Here is a 20,832-nt window from a genome sequence, read left to right on the forward strand (position 1 = left end):
CTGCTGGTTCATTCCTCCAAATTACTGCAATGGCCGGGGCTGGGCCAGGCCAAAGCCAGGGGCCTGACACTTCATCCAGGTCTCCCACAAGGATAGCAGGGACCCAAGCACTTGGGCCAGCTTTCACTGCTTTTCCAAGTGCCCTGCATCATTGTTCTAGGATTTCCAATCATCACTTGGTTCTGACAAAAATAAGGTTTAGCTTTTGAGTGCCCTTGGGTTTCTGTATTTGGCTATAACCTGAGGTGCCCACTTTCTACCCCACCCCTGCCCCTTGGATTCTTGCAGTATTTGTAAGGTGGGAAGAAAGGCTGAGGTGACTGAAGTAGAATCCTCATCTCCTGGGAAGTCACTGCTTTCACCACCAGACTGCCACACATCCCCTCATTGCCCAGAGTCCACGTACCCACAACCTTTCCCAGGCACTGGGCCATTCAGTCTGAGCATGCCTCTGTGGAGAACAGGTAGGTTTTTTTTTTTTTTAATTTGTTTTGTTTTGTTTTTTGTTTTTTAAGACTTACTTATTTTTATTGGAAAGCCACGTTTACAGAGAAAAGGGGAGAGAGTAAGATCTTCTATCTGTTGGTTCACTCCCCAAGTGGCCACAACAGTCAGAGCTGAGTTGATCTGAAGCCAGGAGCTAAGAGCTTCTTCTGGGTCTCCCGTGTGGGTGCAGGGTCCCATGGCCTTGGGCCATCCTTGACTGCTTTCCCAGGCCACAGGCAGGGAGCTGGATGGGAAGTGGAGCAGCTGGGCCACAAACTGGCACTCATATGGGATGCTGGTATCACAGGGTGGAGGATAACCCTTCTGAGTCACAGCATTGATCCCAGGGTAAAATTTTTTAATCCCATTTGCAAAAAGAGGGAAAAAGGCTCTGGGATTTGCTAAAGTGACCGAGTGTGCACACAAGAACCAAAGGTTCTTTCTTTTCTTTTTAAGATTTATTTATTTTATTGGAAAGGCAGATATACAGAGAGAAGGAGAGACAGAGAAGGAGATCTTCCATCAGATGATTTACTCCCCAAGTAACTGCAACAGCCAGTGCTGTGCCGATCCGAAGCCCAGGAGCCAGGAGCTTCTTTCCAGGTCTCCCATGCAGGTGCAGGATCCCAAGGCTTTGGGCCGTCCTTGACTGTTTTCCCAGGCCACAAGCAGGGAGCTGGATGGGAAGTGGAGCTGCCGGGATTAGAACCGGTACCCATATGGGATCCTGGCGTGTTCAAGGCAAGGACCTTAACCATTACGTTATCACACCAGGCCCCAAAGGTTCTTTCATTCTTGTTTCAGATCCTCCTATCTGGGCTGATTATCTGCCTTTTTTTTTTTTTATGCGGATTCCCTGCGCTGAGCCTGCATGCACATGGTCTTCCCTGGAAAGTATCTGTTTCTCTAGGAAAATTGATGACTTCAGCTGCAGTGCATTTGTGTAGTGGAAATTGCCAGGCCTCTGCTGGGAGAGTCTGGAACATCCAGCAACTACCTTAGCAATGAAGAGGCCCAAGGGCTTGACTTTCCCTAATATGGCCATAGGGGCCCAGAGCAGGAAGCCACTTGCCCAAGGCCACACAGTTAATGACCTGTAAGACCAGCTCACAGATTCCCAGGCTCGGGATCTGCCCTTCCTAGCAGGCCCTGTTGGTTCCAAGCCGGGAGCTGGCAGAGGGAAGGGAGGGAGGGAGGGACAGCGGGAAGGGCCAGGAGCAATTGGTTTGTGTCATTTGGCCATGTCTGTGTCTTGTTGCTTCACCCTGCTCTCTGTCCCCCCATTTCTGTTTTCCCTGCCCTGAGCCAGCAGCCTTATCTCTCCTGGCTCTGGGACAGGGGTCTGTGAGCCAGGCGCCCCCCTCCATTCATTCACTGTAATGAGGCCAGTGGGTCTTTCCCCCACCCCTTCCTCCAGGAGGGAGACTGCTAGGGTGGGCTGGAGAGAAAGGAACTCCACGCAGGGAGGATCCAGGGTAAGAGCAGCAGAACTGGACTAATTCTGCAGACCCAGAGGACTGGGGAATAAATCACTTTAAAACTTTCTTTTAAAGGGCTTTGTTTCTGGTCCACTTCCCATTTTCCTTTGAGGAGAAGGAAGAGAAGGCCTCCTTAGGATTGGGGGAGGGATGGAGGGCACGAATGGCTGGGGGAATCTGCCCCGGGTCAAGTCTAGCCTACCCTCACCATGTGGGTGTGACAGTAAAGCTGTTTTGAGCCACTCACTACCTTCATAGGCCACACAACCCCCAAGGCCTGGGCTCTTGGCTCCCTGGGTCTGTGCAGGTCCCCGTTCTAGCACAACAGGTCTTCCTGGGGCCTCCAGCAGCATGTGTTCCCCTGGCTCACTGCTGAAGCATCACATTTTCCAGTTTCTCTCTGCCAGGCAGATGGTGTGCACTCAGGTCAGGTAAGCCGAGGTGGAGCGAGACATGGCTGACCTCTTCTTAGCTGGGCCTGCCTAGGGCTTAGAGTGGGCCTGGCACTAGGCATGTGCAGGTGTATGGCTGGGTCTGACTCAGGAGCAGCCCACTTTGGCCACATCAGAGACACAATAGTAAGAGGGTGGAGCCTTAGCAAGGACTGGGCACCGGGCAGCCAAGCCCACCCACACCCCCATTCTGCCTTCAGACCTCCTTGGCCGGTAGCAGCAGCTGAAAGCCTTAGACATGGGTCTGTTCCCAGCCCTACCAGGGCTTGCAAGCTGGCCCTGTGTGCCTGATGAGGTCTCCAGGAACCCTCTCTTCCCCTTCTCTCCTCTCTCCATCCCCCACCATTACAGCTGACCAGCATCCAGTGGCGACTGGTGGTGGCTGGGGATGTCACTGTGACCCGGTGCCAGCCAATCCTCGTTGAGTCTAGCATGGGACACCACGTGCTTTTTGTCCTGGCAGTCACAGGAGCCAGCTTCTCATGGTGGCCCCAGTGCCAACTGTACCAGGGGCCAGGCCTGTGCTGATCACATTCATGGGAGATGTCGCCAACAGTGGCTGACCCTTTACCGAGCACTGACCGTGACCTTGCGCTGTGTTGGACACCATTATATATTACTTCACTAAGCTACACAGCCATCAGAAGGGGAGCATGCGCACTTTATCCTCAACATCTGCAGTTTCACACACGGGCTCAGAGAGGCTTCATAACCTCCTCAAACAGGAGGGTCTGAATTTGAACTCAGGCAGCCTGAAAGCTCTCCACTCTGGTTGTCCATGAGTCCTGGAAGAGAAACTGGCAGGAAGCCCTGATGGCTTTGAGGTCTGTATTCTGCAAGAGATGGGCATCGCCCTATCCTTGTGTCCTTGGGCAAGCTTCTCACCTGCTGATTCAGTTTTTTTGTCTGCAGAGTGAAGACAATGGTAGCACCCGTCACAGCAAGTCAGGCATGAAAAAGAAATGAGTGCTCAGCTCAGGGCATGCACAGTACATGCCTATGACGGTGTTGGGAGCCTCCTGACCAGCATAGGGTGACAAGTAAAGGCGTGCCTCTCAGCCTCACCTTGCCATTGTCCCTGCTGCTGCTTTGGAAGTGCTGGTCAGCCCATCCGAGAAAACACTGGCCAGGGCTGGCGTGGTAGCAGAGCCAATGAAGACGCCACCTGTGATGCTAGCATCCCCTGTGAGCTCCCTGCTAATGAGCTGGGAAAGATGAAAAGCTGAGCTTGGACCCCTGTAACCTGTAATGGGAGACCTTGTTGGAGTTCTGGGCTCCTGACCCGGCCTTTTGGGTCCGTTTGGGGAGTAGACCAGCAGATGGAAGACCTCTCTGTCTCCTTTCTGTAACTCTGCCATTCAAATAAATAAATCATAAAAAAGAAAAAAAAAAGGAAGAAAAGGAAAGAAAGAAAGAAACTAGTGTCCTCAGGGTACCCAAGGGAACCATGTAACTTGGATTGTTACTGGAAGGTTCCTCTGCTGCTGAGCAGGGCCAGGAATGCACACCCACCCTGTGAGGTTTTGATAACCCTCCTATATTGTATTGTTATTTATTCAAAAGGGAGAGACACTAACTTTTAATCTGCTGATGCAGGCCAGGAGCCAGGAGCCAGGAGCCTGACCCTCAGTTCTGGCCTCCCCCATGGATGCCGGCACCCAACGTCCTGGAGCCATTGCCTGCCATGTCCCAGGGTCTGTACTAGTAGGAAGCTGGAATCAGAAGCAAAGCCAGGACTAGTACAGGAAGTGGGCATCCCAAGTAGTGACTCAGCCACAGTGCCAAACACCCACCCCTCCGTGATGTTTCAGGCAGGATCAGATGGGGAGCTCTCTGCCTCGCCGTAATGCTGCTGCACACATCTCCTAATCCTGCGCTCTGTCATGGCGCTTTGGATTCTTGTTCCTCGCTCTTAGCCCCATTTCACCCATGGAAAAACTGAGGGCCAGCTTACACTCTACTATCAGTCTGGAATGGAGACCTCATTTCTTCCTCAGACTTCAGGGTCCCTGTCCTTCAAGGTCAAGTTTGGGAGGAAGAAGTGTCTCCTGCTATGGTCTGTCTGCCTCTTGGGCAGGATGGTGGCAAGGTGGTCCTTAGGGTCCCTTGGATGTGGTATCCCCAGACTCAGGGAGCATCCTCTGCTACTCTAAACCTGGCACTGAAGGTTCAATCCAGATTGTTGAGCTTGCCAAACTGTTAGGAGAAGCCACCTGACCCAGTGGGACCAGCCACCTACGTGGCCAGAGAGAAAGGGCTGGGCCTCCTGCTCTAAAGCCAGAGTAACCCGTGGGCCCTCCTTCCAGGGAGAGGTTGTATAGGATCCTATGTGCTCTAGAGGATTCCAGTGTTTCGCCAGACACTTCATTATCCCTGTCCCAGCCTCTGTAATCACGCGGGCCCACGCCCAACAGCCAGCCCAGAGCCAGGAAATCACTCCCATCCCCTCCCCCGCCTTCCGCGTTGGCGGCCAAGCCCGCCGGGCCCTGCAACCACTGGTCTCGGACCTCCTGCCTGCCTAACGGTTCTTTCTCTCTCCTCCTCCTCTGCTTCTCCTTCCCGTTGCCGCTTGCTCTCTGGGGGACTCAGAAGTGTGGCTGTCCAGCTGGGCAGAGTCTCCCAAGAAGGACACGACAGGTACGGGCTGGCATTGCATGTGAGTGCATGTGTGTAACTGGTGTGGCCAGCACGTGAGCGCGGGTACCTGCAGGCTGCATTCCTTCTTCACGCCCCGCTATACCCTGGGCCAGCCTTCACCCTCACGGCAGGTGGGCATCCTCCACAGCTGTGTCCTTGGCCTTCCAGGGCCACCCAGACTAGCTTGTGGTGCCATCCTCCCAAGGAACTGTGTAACAGGCATGGGGGTTTTGAGTCAAGGCTGGGCAGCCTCCTGTAGGGTCTGAGATGCACACCCGACCAGTGGTGGATGCCCACGACTGTTCAGCGCTGTTCATTTGCCTGATCAGGCGAGGAAGGCCACCCAGTAATGCCCAGTCCCAACTTTCAGGCAGTTTAACTGAGACCAAGAGCAAAGGAGTCTGAGCCTGGCTCCCAGCCATTCCTGGCGCTGCACCCAAGCCTGGGTCTCAGCACCCATGCCCCAGACTGCTTTTCTCTGGCCCCCTGCCTGGCTGAGATGGCCCGCAGGGATTTGGGCCTTGATCTGCTCCCGGTAGAGCAGGGCTGGAGATTGAGAATTTGCCTTTGGCCTTTGGTTTTATTGAACAGAACAATGGCAGGCCTCCACGGCAAACAGAGTTCTTGGCTATGGAGGGACAGGGAGTGGGCTTGTTTATTTGTTTGTTTTAGATTTATTTATTTTTATTGCTAAGTCAGATATATAGGGAGGAGGAGAGACAGAGAGGAAGATGTTCCATCTGATGATTCACTCCCCAAGTAAGCGCAATGGCCGGTGCTGTGCCGATCCGAAGCCAGGAACCTCCTCCAGGTCTTCCACACTGCTGCAGGGTCCCAAGACTTTGGGCCATCCTCCACTGCTTTCCCAGGCCACAAGCAGGGAGCTGGATGGAAGCTGGCGTCCATATGGGATCCTGGCGCGTTCAAGGCAAGGGCTTTAGCTGCTAGGCCACCGCTCTGGGCCCAGGAAGTGGGGTTTTTCCAAGGGTCTTTTAGGGTGTCTCTCCATTTCTAAAAGTGCTACCCACCCCCATGCCAACCCCCCAGGTACAGAGCTGCTGGCTGGGGGAAGGTCCTGGCTCCACTTTAGGGGCTAGAGACCCAGGGAAATAGGAGGCAGCCAGGTTTGGAGAAGGCGGAGCCTGGGAGTGGGTGGGAAGCCAGGCCCCTCCACCTTGCCAGCACCCTTCTGGTGCTCTCGGTGCTGAGGGCCTGGGCCTGAGCTAATCTCTGGGCTCTGCTCCCTGCTTCCCTCTCCTTGAGCCAGTAAGCAGAGCCCACTTGGCCCGCGGTGATGCATTCTATTCACCACACGTATGGCTGAGAGGCCAGCAGGCCCCAGTGGCCTGGGAAAAGCCAGCGGGAGGGAGTAGGGGACCTTGGTGGCATGCCCAGGGCTGGGGGAGGCCACCTTTGCAGCTCGGCATCTTGGGATGAACCAGGCTGTGGCCAGCAGGGGAGCAGGGAGATCTCAGCTGGTCAGAGGTCTCAAGCAAGCTGCCCGGTTTTTCTGGACCTTGGTTTCCCCATCTAGAATGTGGGTGTATTGTGTGAGGTGAGGGGCTGGGGTGGAGCTAGATCCTTGTAGATAAGGCTCTGCCGGCTGCATGGCTTGGTCTCTGTCCGCCCCAGCATGGCCTCTGGATGCTGAGCTGGCTCTCTTTCCAGCTGGCCAGTCCACTGCCTGCCTGGAGATGGGATGTGGGAGGGGCACTGCGTGGAGCCACAGCCTCCCTTCTCCACCCTCCTTCCTCCTGGCTGCCCTGGCCCTGAGCCTGCGGGCTCTCAGGCAGCTGAGGGACAAAAGCTCTCCAGCACTTCGTTTCCTCTATTGTTCTATAAACAACACCTATAGCTTATATAGCGCTATCCTCCCCAGCAGGGAAGACCCCTGCAGATCTGTCACTACCACTGCTTGCAGATAAGGGAGCTACAGCCCAGAGAAGGCCAGTGTCCTTCTCTGGGACACAGAGCTAGCCAAAGCAAAGCTAGGTTCTAAGGCTCGGCCTCTGGTGATTAGAGTCTCAGGTTGTGATCATGGCCATGGTTGTGTCATGTGCACTAGCTCGGGGCTGTTGTCCTAGAGATAGTTGCCCGCTGGCTGGCTTGGGGTAGCGGGGAGATGCTCCTGGAGGCTCCCCCAAACTTGGGCTTGGTAGGAATGCTGTTGGTAGAGAGAAAAGGAGAAGGCATTCCTGGCAAGGGACAGTAGCTAAAGCAGAAACTTGGAAAGTTAAGAGCCTGCATGGAACAGTGCCTTTGGCCCATAGTAGGTGGATGGGCATCCTTTCTATTGGTGTGGAACCAGTGGAGGTGGGGTGTGGGCAGGTAGAAGGGCACATGGGAGCTCACACAGGCCAGAGGATCGGGCTGAGATTGGTGGAAAACAGGGAGCATTAGAGATGTGGGAGTAGGAGATGGAGTTGATAAACGTCTAGTTGAAAAGTTTGAATGGCAGCCAGGACCAGGCAGGGGCTAGGATTCTGTCCAGGTGGTAGTTAGAGAAATGCAGGTGACCCTTTTGGGTCTCAGCAGGTGCAGCGGGAGCCATGTCAGAAAGCATAAGGCTCATGCAAAGCCCTGTGTCCACTTGGGAGACACTCCACTCTCCAGAAGGGGTGTACCCCTTCCCTTGGGTTCCTGCCAGGACCAGAGCCCGTCCCACCCCCACCCTTGGGCAGATCCTTCCTGTCCCCAGTTTTTGCAGGACTGTTCTGGGAGGGGATCCCCTGAAGGAGCAGCCTCTCTGCAGGATGACGTCACCTCCCACCAGCTGCCAGGGTTTCTCCCCCAGGTGCCTGCTCCCAGCTCCTGCCCACATGGCAGCCAGCACCCTAGGAGCTCGCTAATCTGTGTGTCTGCCCGTCCGTGCTGTCTGTGAAGCCCAGAAGCCGCTTCCTCTACTTTTCTACCTATCTCTCCCAGTGGCAGTTTTCTGAGAGCTCATGCCAATTTTCCAAGGAGGCCCCTCTTGGAAATCCTGCCTCAGATTTTCTTGACTTGGCCCGTCATGAGCCAAAGTCTCACCACACCCAGGTACTGCCTTCCCTTCCCATCTCCTTGCTTGCATCTCCTGTCCCCCAGGGCAGAGCGCTTGCTCACCCTCATTTTTTACAGCTGCCTCTTCTGTCTGTGAGCCTAGGCATTCAACTGCCCCCATCTGCCAGCAATGAGGCCCTGCCAGTCTGCCCGCATCAGCTCAGTAAACTCAACAGCTCCCTGTGTGCCTATCTGCCAGTTCCCTAGAGCCGTGCAGGCAAGGCAGACTGTGGGTCTGGGCAGTGAGGGTAGAAAGAGGCAACTGGAAGTCCACACGGCAGCCTTTATTAAGCATCAATTGTGTGCTAGGACTGTGAGGATAGAGTGCACCAAAGGCCTGCTGTTCCTTGCAAGACTGAAGATCAAGATTCCAGGCAGAGTTGTCCAGGTGGATTTGGCCTCCTTCCCAGCCTTAAGGAAATTGCTTACTTTCTCCAGTCCCAGCTTGCTCACTTTGTATAAATTGGGGCTGGAGCAGGCTCTGCTGTAAGTAGCTGCTGTGAGGATGGCACAAGCCGACGCGGTCTGCTGCCTGGCATAACTCGGACCCTAATTAGAAGAAGCAGGCTCGCTGCCATCATCTGGGTAACCTAGATGCTCTGCCACCTGCTGTGTCACTCCTCTCAAGTTTTCCTCTCTAAGCTTGCCAGGTGGGGAGGAGGCAGGGAGCCCTCAGAGCTCACTCTTACAGGGCAGGCCCTGGCACCCATCCACAGGCACTTCAAGCACAGTGCCCCCAGGGCAGGTCCTGAGGTCCCCTGGGCCACTACTGTGGGAGGTAGCCTGTGAGCCCAGCACTCAGTACTGCCACTGTTTGTGGGGTTGGCTACATCTGTGTGCAGAGCAGAGCTGGCCTAGGTACCTGGCTGTTGGTCGCTCTTCTGCCTATAGTGGAGGAGCTAATGGGGCTGTGCTTGGGCATACCCTTGGGGTGCAGCCCAGCTGGGACCAGGTCCCTTCCAAGCCTCCAGAAGGTCAAGTCGGAGCTTCAGCGCCAACCCCTCAGAGGAGGAAGCCCAGGGCAGTGAGTTTATTTCCCCTCCAAGGAGAGCTGTTCAACAGGTGGTGGTTTTTCTATGACTGAGAGCCCCTGCCCTGGAGTGAAGGAACCTACATATCCGAGCGTGTCTCTCACTCGTGGCTGCAGTAAGTACTACGACAGGTGTCAGTGATTCTGAGCTACCAGGTGAGGGTAATTGTGCTGGAAGAACAGGCTGCATGGAGTAGCAATTAGATGCAGCTGTTCTCTAATGGAAAGAGAGGGGCTTAGAAGACATTGGATTTGTTCCCTTTGATTAGTCTGTGAAATGGCTTGAGAGGGAGTAGTGAGGATGAAATGGGGCAGTAAATGTTCCCAGTGCTTGAATCAGAATCAGGCGTGTAGGGGATGTGGCTGTGGGTCAAGGCCCTCAAGGAACCACATGGAAGCTTAGAGACCCTCAGCCATTCCCAACTCCTGACCAGTGGTGTGACGCCCACCCTCCCAGCCCCCCAGCCTTTGTGGTGATTGGCGTATAGGTAGCTAGCACACAAAGTGCACTAGAAAAAGGAAAAAGTGCATAAGCAGTTGGGATGGTCTGAGAGGCCTTAGGGAGGTGACTCCTCCAGGGTCTGTGGCTTGTGGAACCTGTTTAGCTCCTAGCAGGGTTTGTAATGTTTTGGGTAACTTCTCCTTCACCCTTAATGATGGCAGCAGTTGACGACCAGGGAAGCTTGTTCAGCCATGCCCAGCACCACTCAGCAAGGAAGCTGAGCTGGCCACCCTGACTAACCACCTTCCAACATGGTGCTAGCTCTGGGAGCCTGGGGCCGCCTGTCCTGTTTCTGCTGCACCCCTATTTTGGACTCCTTGGGCTCCCCTAAGCCCCTTTGAGGTGGGCGGAAGCAGCTGGGAGTCACTGGAGTTTGTGTGATTGCCGGCAGCCTCCAAGCCCACTCAAACCCTGTGGAAACAGGGCTGAGCAAGCCAGCCTGACGCCCATCCCTCAGTCATGTCCTTCCCAGGGGGCCGGGGAAGGCAGTGCCTTAGTGTGCCGCCGGCCCGAGGGGTCCAGGGAGGGGTGCAGGGGGTAGGGACAGAGCCGAACTTGAGGAACAGTCGGCAGGGGGTGGGCCGGGCTAGGACTTTCTTCTTGGATTTCAAGTAAACAGTCTGGGCCCTCCCCCCTGGGCTGCCTCCACCCCTGGCTCCCCATTCGACGGGTCTCATGTGTTTCTATTTAAGGGTTGCGAGCAAACCCCTGCGATTGGCGGCCTCAAACCCTCGGACTGCTCGCCGGGCCGGGCTGCGGGAGCTTGCTCTCCCGCTCTGCTCTCCCCTCCACCCTCCTGCCCGCCGGGTGCACAGCTGCCCTCGCTCTCCTGCCTCCCAGGGGCCTCCTCCGGGCCTTTCCTCCTCCTCCTCCTCCTCTCTACTGTGCTCTGGCCTCAGCCCTCATGAGCCGCCCACGGACTCGCTCACGGCCCAGTCCGCCTGCCCTGGCTGGCCCGGGCATCCGGAGAGCCCACGTCGTCGGCCCCAGGCTCTGCCCCATGCCGGGCTGTGACTGCTAGCACCTCCTCGCGGCAGAGGGCCCCTTCCCCAAGTCTCCTTGGCCTCTGTCTCCATCTCTGTGTCTGCTCCCCTCCCTTTTCCCCGGTCCCCTGGCTCCCCATGTCCCCCCGGTGTGGGGCCTTGCTATATGGCCTGTCCTTGGGGCCCGGTGAGCCGCAAGCCCTGGCTTCGGGCCGTCCCTCGGAGCAACACTGGCGACCGAGCAGCCTCCCCCGAGACCAATGGACAGGGGGCGCCCCGGCCGCGGGGCCATGGCCGGCCGCTGGCTCACCGCGTGCTTTCTGCCCCCGCCAGGTGCCGACAGCAACGCCGAGCCCATGATCCTGGAACAGTATGTGGTTGTGTCCAACTATAAGAAGCAGGAGAACTCAGAGCTGAGCCTCCAGGCCGGGGAGGTGGTGGACGTCATCGAGAAGAATGAGAGCGGTGAGTTGGCGGCCCGTGTAGCCGTGGCCAATTGCTTGGGGGTGGGAGGACACGCTGCCTGCCGCCTCACCAGGGCTGGTTTTTGTTCCTTGCCTCCTCCCCCTCCGCAGCTATACGTTATTTCCATCTGGCAGGAGAGGGCTGTGCAGGCTGAAGTTTTCCCCCGTTGGTCTGGGCTGCAGGCCAGCACTTTGCCTGGTGCTGGAAGAATGTCTCCCCAACACGTGGTGTAATTAACTGGCTTGTGTTAATGTGAGGCTGGGGCAGCAGTGTCCAGCCCCAGCTCAAGGGTGCCCAACCTATCCTGGTGGGGCCAGATTCCAAGCCAGGTTCCAGGCAGAGTCAGAAGACCTGGCCAACTGGTGGTAGGGAAGGTGGGCCCTGACATTACCATGGGGCCCCAGGGGTCCCAGTTTCCCTGGCAGGTTGCCCAAGCAGGGGCTGGGCCTGTGGGAGCTGGAAGGGTCTGGGCAGTGAGCTGACTGCCCCTGCTGAGCTAGAGGCCCTCTGGGGCCTGGTAGGAGACCTAGCCTGGGAGAGGTGAGGCCAGATCCCGTGCCAGCAGGGTTCCTGTCACAGGAGCTGTGCCCATGCTGCCCAGAGCTTTGGTGAGGATGAGGGTCTAACAGTGCAGACCCAAGTCACCTGCTGTCCTTGGCAGCAGGTGTTCATGGGAAGGGGGCTGGGTTACAGCCCTTAGGTGCAGCTCGTAAAGGCTAGGAATAGGACGTGGCTAGATAATGTGCTTACACCTGGAGTCTCGGGTGAGGTGTTTGGTTTTGGTTTTGGTTTCAGTTTGCTGCAGGGAAGTCTCTGTGCCAGGAACTTTCTTGGTCTGTCTGGTGGACAGAGGGGAGGGGTCTGTTTGCCTGGCTTTGCTCCACCCCCCATTGTGTTTCCTTCTGGTATTTGAAGGACTCCTGTGCCCATTTTGTAGATAGGAAAACGGAGAGCCAGAAAGATGGAAACAGCTTGCCTGGTCAAAAGCAGAGCTGGGACACTGCTGGGATCCTGGCTGCCATCCGCCCACCCCCAGCTCCTCATTCCTATGCCTAAGTGGTGAACAACAGGGTTCTCTTTATGGCGGAAAGAGAACTAAACAGTAACTTGGAAGGTGGGAGAATTTGGTACATGGGTTATGATGCCCCATGAGATACCATGTTCGATACCCAATGCCCATATTTGCATCCAGCTTCCTGCTAAGGTGCAGCCTGGGAGGCATTGGTGATGGGCCAGGGTTCGGAGCCCTGCCAGCCACGTGTGCACCTCTAAGTCGACATCTGGGCTTCTGGCTTCAGCTGTTACAGGCATTTGGAGAATGAACCCATAGATACATCTCTCTGTGCTTCGGTTTCTCTTTGCATTTCAGATAAAGGAGTTAATTTGGGGAACAAATAAATTGAAACTGTGTGCATAGTTGCTTGTAATTACGCATTTTCCATGAGCTTTTTGAAGATGCCTTATAGCTGTAGGGATGCTCACAAGATTTCAGGGGCCTCCCAAGGGAAGCAGGGGCTCTGGGACATGCTCTCTGGAGCACGACTATGCTGTGTGACCCCAGGCCTCACCCACGGCCCTCTTGGCTCCTGTCCCTTTGCAGAGAGATCAGCACCTTGTGCTAGTGGTCGTCAGCAAAGTGGTGGGCAGCACAACCAGGTCCCGCTGTCCCAAGGGCACACATACATTTGGCTATCGTGACACACAATAGACTTCAAGTTCAAGGTTCCATGCTCCCCAGGGGCTCATGTGCCCTTCCCACTTCACGTTCATGACCGTGGAACACTCAGTCCTATTCAGGAGCAAGCCCGTGTTGGGTATGGAGACGCCAGCTGTCCCAGGAGGTCTGGGAGGGTGGGTGGCTGGCTGGCTGGCTGGCTGGCTAAGTAAAACCCCTCATATTCTATAGCCCCTCATATCCTGTAGCCCCTATCTGGTCCACAGACCCTGCAAGGGAGCTGCTGTTCCTAGAAGTAGGATTCAACCTGCCCACCTGCTGGCTAGGTGGCTTCAGGTTCCTTGCCTTCTCTGAGCCTCAGTTAGCCCCTCTATAAGTGTCTGTGGGAGGAAGGCAGGGGAGTTGCTTAGAAGCAGGGCCTAGAGCAGATGCCTGCTACCCCTGGCAATTGTGTACACCTCGGCATGGCCAGGTGACTCACTGGGCCTTGGGTATTGGCTGGGGAGACACTCACTGAACACGCCTTTTCCACCTTTCCACTAGCTTGCTGCCTTTGTCCCAGGCACAGATGGCAGGCAGCTCAGCTGCCCAGTTGCTCTTGGGGACTGGAATGCTATGTCCCCTGTTGCCTTGTCTGTTGCCATCAGTCACCAACCGGCCTGGCATGTGCTCTGGCTGAAGCAGAGGGGAGAAAGACAAGGGTGCCCAAGCCGTGCATCTCCAGGAAGGTGGTGCCCCTGCTAGAGGAAGCTGGATGCCCGGCATGGGGGGAGGGGAGGCGGGGAGGGGCATGCAGCCTGCATGCTGGCTTTGGAGGGAGTGGTGAGTGAGGCTTTTGAACTCTGAAACAAAGGCCCAATTGTGATGCCTTTGACCTGGGATGGTATGGTGGTGGGCGTGTTGGCATTTCCACTGGCTGTGTGGGGCCACAGCCCCAGGCAGGGCTATCCCCTGTCTTTGGGGCCTGATCTCGCCCACTGGGTGCCCTCTCACTTGGCTGGGCGTAGCTCAAGTAAGGTGTGTGTGTGTGGAAGGCTACAGCCACCTGGCTTTGCCTGTTCGTGAGAGCCCTCTGGCTGCGCTTACTGCCACAGGTGGTACATGGGCATTTGTGGGCACTAGGCTCTGAGTGAGGAAGGCAACAACTGCCAGGCTGTGTGCCCATCTGTGAAAGCAGTAGGATGGAGGACAGCTCCACCCAATGGAAGGTATTTTGTCCCTTTTGTGGCTGAACTACCTGTCTGAGCAACTCAGAATCTGAAGGTCCTCCCTTACCAACTCACAGTTGGATGACCATGGATGTCCCTGTGTCGCTGTGCTCAAGTATGGCAGGAATTCCCATGGGTAGCAGTCAAGAGTTGGGGCTGGGGTCTGTGACTTCTGAGCATGGAGGATGAGCCCCTGAGGGGCAGCCAAGGAGCAGGAGTCAAGACACCCAGAACCAGTCCCGTGTGGCTTCAAGGAAGGCATTATTGGTTGGGTAGCAGCCTTGGGGCCCAACTCTGGAAAAGCTTGCCTGGTTGCACCACAGGATCACCTGTGAGATGGGTATAGGCAGTAGCCCTCTAGTTCTGTCTGTGGGAACCCCCTGCCCTTGACATAGGCAATGGTGCCTGAGATGCCGCCCCATTGTCATACCTCTGAGGCCACATCCACTGCACCCTTCCATGGACCCCATTCGGTCCCCGTTCTGGGGTAAGCAGCGATGCCGGGGTTCTGTCATTTTGGTTTCTCCTCCAGCCTTCCAGAGTGGGTCCCTCCTCCACAGGACTGCAGGCCAGGGAAGGAAGCAGGGAGATGAGTCAGCAGAGTTTTCCCTGCCTCAGCTTTCTCTCCGCGTCTCTGCTTCCTGGCACTGGCGTAGTGCACTGGGAATTCTCGGGCCTCCTTGGAAGCCAGAGCTGCCGAGCTCCTGTGGCTTGTCCCTTTGCCTGGCCAGTGAGAACAGGGAGCCTTGGAGGGAGTTTGCGAATCTTCGTGCCCCTCCAGTGTCAACACTTTATTCCTAACGGGGTTGCCAACAGAGGACTAAAACTCATTCAGACATGCCCAAGAGGTCAGTGGAAGGATACAGGAAAATCTCAGCAAATCTGAGAGGGAGTGAAGTAAATGGCAGCTGCGGGAGCTTGAGGCTGAGACTGGGAGCCTGGTTCTTGGCAGGGGCATGGGCAAGCTAGGGTGGTGGTATAGACTGCCTGTTGTCCTGTGTGGATACCAGATGGATCTGTGTCTTTCACTTAGTGCTTACCAAGGAACCTGCTTAGTGTGGTACCCCGCCCCCCCCCACGCCCCCGACATACACACACACACACACCCTGCATAGCTAACTCAGACTTTAGGCTACCCTGCTGCTAGAAACCATGTCCCAGCACAGACAGGACAGGCTGTCAGCAGGAAGGCATGTTGCTTGCAATCTGCACTAGAGATAAGTGGATGCCTAAAAGGTTTTTTGGTTTTTGTTTTTGTTGTTTTTTTTTTTAATTGGAAAGTCAGATGTACTATAGAGAGAAGGAGAGACAGAGAGAAAGATCTTCTGTCCGCTGGTTTCAATTCCCAAGTGACCGCAATGGCCAGAGCTGAGCTGATCTGAAGCCAGGAGCCAGGAGCTGCTTCTGGGTCTCCCACACAGGTGTAGGGTCCCAAGGCACTGGGACATCCTCTACTGCTTTCCCAGGCCACAACCAGGGAGTTGGATGGGAAGTGGAGCAGTTGGGACACAAACCGGCACCCACATAGGATCCTAGCATATGCAAGGTGAGCCATTGCACCGGGCCCGGGTAATGGATTCTTACTCTGCTCTCCACAGCAGTCTTTTAAGAGCTTGAGTCCCAAAAAATGCTCTACATTCCCCCCCCCCCCGCCCCCACAGAGATGGAGTCAATGCTACCAAAGTCTTGCCCCGACCATCCGGGAACCTTGTTCTCTGCTAACTCTCTCAGTGCAGGCCATTGTGTTTTCCTGCTGACTGGTTTGCCCAACTCCAAGGTTCCTCCTGGTCCCAGACTATGTCTGGTCTGCCACTGTTGTCCATGTTGCAGAGCTGGGCTGAAGGATCCAGACCCAGCGCGGCTCACACCCAGGGAAGAGGTGCTGTTGAAGGCAAGCACTGTTGAAAGCAAGCACAGAATGATCTGGCAGAGAGGGCGCCGCAGGCTGCTTTTCATCTTAATTCGCTTGCTCAGTAAGAGAGGAGGACCCTGGGCCAGTTTCTTGGGTCCTCTGGGCATCAGTGTTCGGGCCTGTGAAATGGAGCTCACATTGCTCACAGCTCAGGTGCTGGTGGATGTTGGTTCCTCAGCATCCGGTTCTTAGTGCAGGACTTGGAGCACACTGAATGCTCCATGTGTGCCAGCAATCCTGGGACCACTGGTCTGGGTCACCTGGTGGGTGAACCCATTTTTCCCTCCCCTCACCTCCATTTCCTCACCAAGCCAGGCAGTGGGCTGCACTGGGTTATTTACAAGGATGCTGCACCAAGCTGGCATAAGGTATGGGTATGGAGGATGGGGTCTGTATGTCAACCTGGGGCAAGAAAGAGGGCTGCAGGTAGAAGTCAGCGTCTCCTGGTCACCCAACAGTAGTATTCTCATGGGAGTAAGGGCCTTCATGCTAGGTTGAGAAGGGGGAGGCCCACCAGTGCCATTCCTACCCAGGCTGTACCTTCCACTATAGCTCTGTGGTGTGGTACCGAGTGCAATGCCCGCCCCCCCACTCTCTCAGGTCATCACAGGTGGACCTGGTACAGATAGCAGGGCTATTCAGAGGAAGAGGCATCGTTAAACCAGGCCTTGGAGAATGCAAGGGTGTAGCTGGGCAGAAAGTGGAATGTGAGATAGATGGCAGAGTAGGCATATGAGTGCCCGGGGCAGGAGGAAATGGAAGCTAGGCAGCAGTTTGACAACTAGCCTGGCAGGAAGATAGAGGCTGGGGGAAGTCACTGGACTGGCCTCTTGGATCCTACCTGCACAGAGGAGGATGGCAGAGGAGGTATGCTGGGAACAGGGAGGGCCTGGAATAGCTCTTTGCTTGAGCTAGGGTACATTGCCAGAGGTTCCCCAGCACACTGCCAGCCACCAGCCTGGAACTGGACACCAGGCTGCTGGGTAGAGCTGCCAACACAGGGATACCCCCTGTCATTCCAGCACCCTGCTCAGGTTGCACAGGTAGAGTGATTGGTCACTGCGACCTGGTATTGGCATTGTGAAGCTCCTGATCCAGCCCTTCCTTGGCTCAGGTGCCTGGTGAGCAAGGGCAGCAACCCTGGAATTCACCACCCTGCCCAACGCATGTACTCACTTGTTCATCTCAGTCTCTGTCCCCCGTGGAAGTGGCAGGTCACAGCGTCCGACTGACGTGCAAGGAAAGAGTTCCCCACACACTGTCCCCCCCAACTCTTACATAACTGATTTTAGCAAAGTGTAAGGAAAGAGCTTGTAGGGAGTGTAATTTGGCAGGACCTCGGGGACTTGGGGTGGAGAAAGTGCCCCTCCTCGTCCTTCCGCAGCGTCTCTCTGGCCGTGTGATATTACACCCTTCACGCTGGCTTTCAGCAACCACCCTGGTAGTTTTCAGCAGGACCCACGCTAACCACCCTCATCCAGATTCCATGACCTCATCCTCTGGGTTACCAGAGACCTTGAATCCCAGCCTTATGATGGGGCACCAGCCAAGGCCACCCAGCAAATTCATGTGCCTGACAAAATTTGGGAGAGCCATTGGTCAGATTGGGGGACTCCCTAGTCCAGGAGCTGAACTATGGGACCCCAGGAAATCTTGTATAGCCCCAGATACTTGTCCCTCTGCATTTGCAATGTGCTGTGTCACATTTGGGGTTGGGCTTTTTTCTGTTTATTTTAGTTTTTTTGTTTTGTTTCTTTCATTGTCTCGGTGCAGCCCTCTTTCACTGGGCACTGGTCAGGCTCCTGCTCCAAGTCATTGGCCTCACTGATGCTCTGATTAGACTGGACTGTGGGGAAGTGGCCCAGGAGCAGCACAGGAAGTGAGAGAAAGCCAGACTCCAAGCAAGGATGCCAAGGGCAGGCTGTAAAGGGAGCTGCCTGGCAAGGCCAGAGAGGGGAGGTGGCTCTCCTGGAGGACTGGCCGGCTGGGAGTTGGGGCCTCCATGTCAAGCCATGGGGTGTGTGTCCAGTGTTGGGCGACTTGGGGGCTTGCATGGAGGCTCTTCCTCCTGGGAAAACCAAACCACAAGATGCTTTAAAAAAAAAAAAAAGATTTATTTATTACTGGAAAGGCAGATTTACAGAGAGGAAAGACAGAGAAAGATCTTCCATCCACTGGTTCGCTCTCCAAGTGGCTGCAACAGCTGGAGCTGAGCTGATCTGAAACCAGGAGTTTCCTGTGGATTTTCTTTTCTTTTTTTTTTTGAAGATTTATTTTTTATTATTTTTTTTATTGGAAAGGCGGATATACAGAGAGGAGAGACAGAGAGGAAGATCTTCCATCAGATGATTCACTCCCCAAGTGAGCGCAATGGGTCGATACTATGCCGATCCGAAGCCAGGAGCCTCTTCCGGGTCTCCCACGCGGGTGCAGGTTCCTAAAGCTTTGGGCCGTCCTCGACTGCTTTCCCAGGCCACAGGCAGGGAGCTGGAAGGGAAGCGGGGCTGCCGGGATTAGAACCGGCGCCTATATGGGATCCCGGGCGTGCGAGGCGAGGACCTTTAACCACTTGCGCCACCGCGCCGGGCCCTTCCTGTGGATTTTCCATGTGGGTGCTGGGTCCCAAGACATTGGGCCATCCTCAACTGCTTTCCCATGCCACAAGCAGAGAGCTGGATGGGAAGTGGGGCAGCCAAGATACAAACTGGTGTGCATATGAAATCCTGGGTATTCAAGATGAGGATTTATCCAGTGGGCCATTGTGCCAGGCCACCCACACCCTGCCCCCACAACAGTGTTTTGTTGTGTCCCAGGATGCAGAGCATAAAACAGAGACTACCCCTCACAACCTCCGCTGGGCTGCAGAACAGGGCACCTGTCAGGGAATCTGAGGGAAGGGGGAGCATGTGGACCCTGCGGGATGTTCCTGCCTTGGGCTTCCCCAGTACATGGCTGGCTCTGGATGGTGTGGGCTGGGGGTCTGCCCCCAGCCTCCTTGCAGGCAGGGCTGAGGATGTGAGGGTGGAGCTGGAGCTGAACCTGAACCTCAGTGGTGCTGGTCAGGGCTCCAGCCCCCACTGCCTTTGCCTGCTCTCAGCTACAACAGAGCATATACTGGGCTGTAGCCGACCCTGTCTTAATTTTGCTGAAGGTGACAGCAGGGCTGTTGCTCTTCCTGCACGTAGAAGCCCAGCTGCAATGAGCTGGATACTGACGCTGGGCACTTGAAGGTGTCGCTGAGGACAAGGGTTGCATGTGGGTGCTGCTGGTGGCTGGGCGGTGGGAGAGTGTCTGGATGAGGGTTCCTTGAACAAGGGACAGGCACCAGGAGACTTACAAGGCTGGCAGTGTTCCCAGTGAGGGAACAGGTGGGAGGGGCCTGTTGGAGAGCCCCCAGAAGGTCCTGGATGTGTCAGAGCTGGTGGCAGCTGCTGCCCAGGTGGCTGCCTCAAGTCCAGGGAGTGGTGAGTGTGTGCTGGGGAGGGAGCAGGCAAGAGGATCTGCAACTGTGGGTTCTTGGGCACCTTGCAGAGCCTGGAGGCAGGCACGGCAGGGACAGCCCTGCACCACATTATAGCTGCCAGTGCTTCACCTGCCCTAAGGTTCCTTACATGTCCCTACTAGATGAGTTTATTAGCTTTGAAGACCCAATGGGAGATTTCCCCAATGAGTGAGGGGCAGTAGTGAGGCTAGGAGGAAAGGGTGTGCTCTTGGAGGGCGGGGAGGTAGGCCTGGCCCAGAAGGATGCTGAGTTTCCCCACACCTCCTTTTGTTCCTCCCTTTCACCTGGGAGGGGGTGAGGCCACTGTTGAACGTACCCAGGTGTCCAGTCCTGGGGTTTCTGGACACTTTGTCTTTCTTGTTTGTGTGGTGTGGCAGGATTCTTGAGTTGCTGCAATGGGGTGGCATGCAGGTATGGCCAGGGTTCCAGTCCTGGCATCTCCACAGTGTAGATCCTGGGCTTCTCCCACATGTGGCCTGGCCAGGTGCCCTTCCATGCCCAGGCAGGCCTTCTTGCCAGTCCTGTTGCCCACGCCTTCCCTAAGGCATTGGATCAAGGGATTGGTACTTGGCACAGTGCTCAGGCTGTCACATGGATGAGCAGAAGGGACACCATGCTCTGCCTATGAAGGTCTTGGTCAATCCAGGCAGCTGAACTTGGCCTCCAGTCACCTGAAAACCTTTAACGAGCTTGTGTTATCACTGTTAAGTACTTAGTTTCCTCGTTTGCAGTATGGAGGGTGGCCAGATGTCATGGTCATGGTCACTTTTCTCCCCGATCATGGCAGTATTGTCAAGCTGGGCAACTTTAGAGGTCTGAAGTTTCTGTCCTGTCCCCTGGGACTGCAAAAACAAGCCTGTCTCAGCTCCGATGGAGCGGGCAAGGGGAACTTGACCATGTTGGCAGGCCTTCTTCTTGCTCTCCCTGGCCGCCAAATGGGTCACTGGCTGCATGATGCTGGGTTTGTAATTATGATCACAGGATCGTGGGCTCTTGGACACCTTTGCAATGGGCTCTGTGAGGGCAGATGCTTTGCAGATTAAATTTCCGGAGGAAGAACAGCTGAGAAACAGCCTTGAGCTGTCCGGCGCCACTTGTGAACTATGTCAGCAAAAGGTTGTGTGTGTGTGTGTGTGTGTGTGTGTGTGTGTGTACATGTGCACGTCCTCCCCTCTATCAAAGGGCAGTGTGGACCAAGGAGGGCTCGGTTCCCTCTTCTTTAATTTGCATCATCTCTGGGGGCAGCCAGTATGTCTGTTTTCCAGGACATTGCTGGGGACAGAGGGAATTATGATGAGTGGCATGGAATTTCATGGCTGGGGGCTTGGGGGTGGCTCCTTCCCCCCTTCTGGAAACAATGTTTTGAAGAGTTGCCATGGAGAATTGCTGAGCACAAGAGGCTGAGGGATGCCTCTGGTCGTGTCACATGAGGACAAGATTATCCAAGGGAGCGAGGGTGTCTC

At 55.6% G+C, this 20,832-nt stretch overlaps 1 protein-coding gene across 5 annotated transcripts in view; it reads left to right on the plus strand.

Moving 5' to 3' along the window:
• The window catches only part of SH3PXD2A (SH3 and PX domains 2A), a 188,162-nt gene that overhangs the window by 138,123 nt on the left and 29,207 nt on the right, over positions 1-20,832 (plus strand). For 2 of the 5 annotated variants that reach the window (XM_040992165.1, XM_040992166.1), the window contains exons 7-8: positions 5,009-5,053; positions 10,941-11,072. In XM_040992165.1, coding sequence (XP_040848099.1) covers positions 5,009-5,053; positions 10,941-11,072 — 177 coding nt within the window. Of the gene's footprint in view, positions 1-5,008; positions 5,054-8,768; positions 8,785-10,940; positions 11,073-20,832 lie in introns of those variants that run through there. The other 3 variants (XM_040992167.1, XM_040992168.1, XM_040992169.1) reach the window with 2 other exon arrangements.

The sequence above is a fragment of the Ochotona curzoniae genome, unplaced genomic scaffold (assembly GCF_017591425.1).
Source record: "Ochotona curzoniae isolate NIBS_2020 unplaced genomic scaffold, NIBS_Ocur_1.0 contig_66, whole genome shotgun sequence".
Taxonomy (NCBI): domain Eukaryota; kingdom Metazoa; phylum Chordata; class Mammalia; order Lagomorpha; family Ochotonidae; genus Ochotona; species Ochotona curzoniae.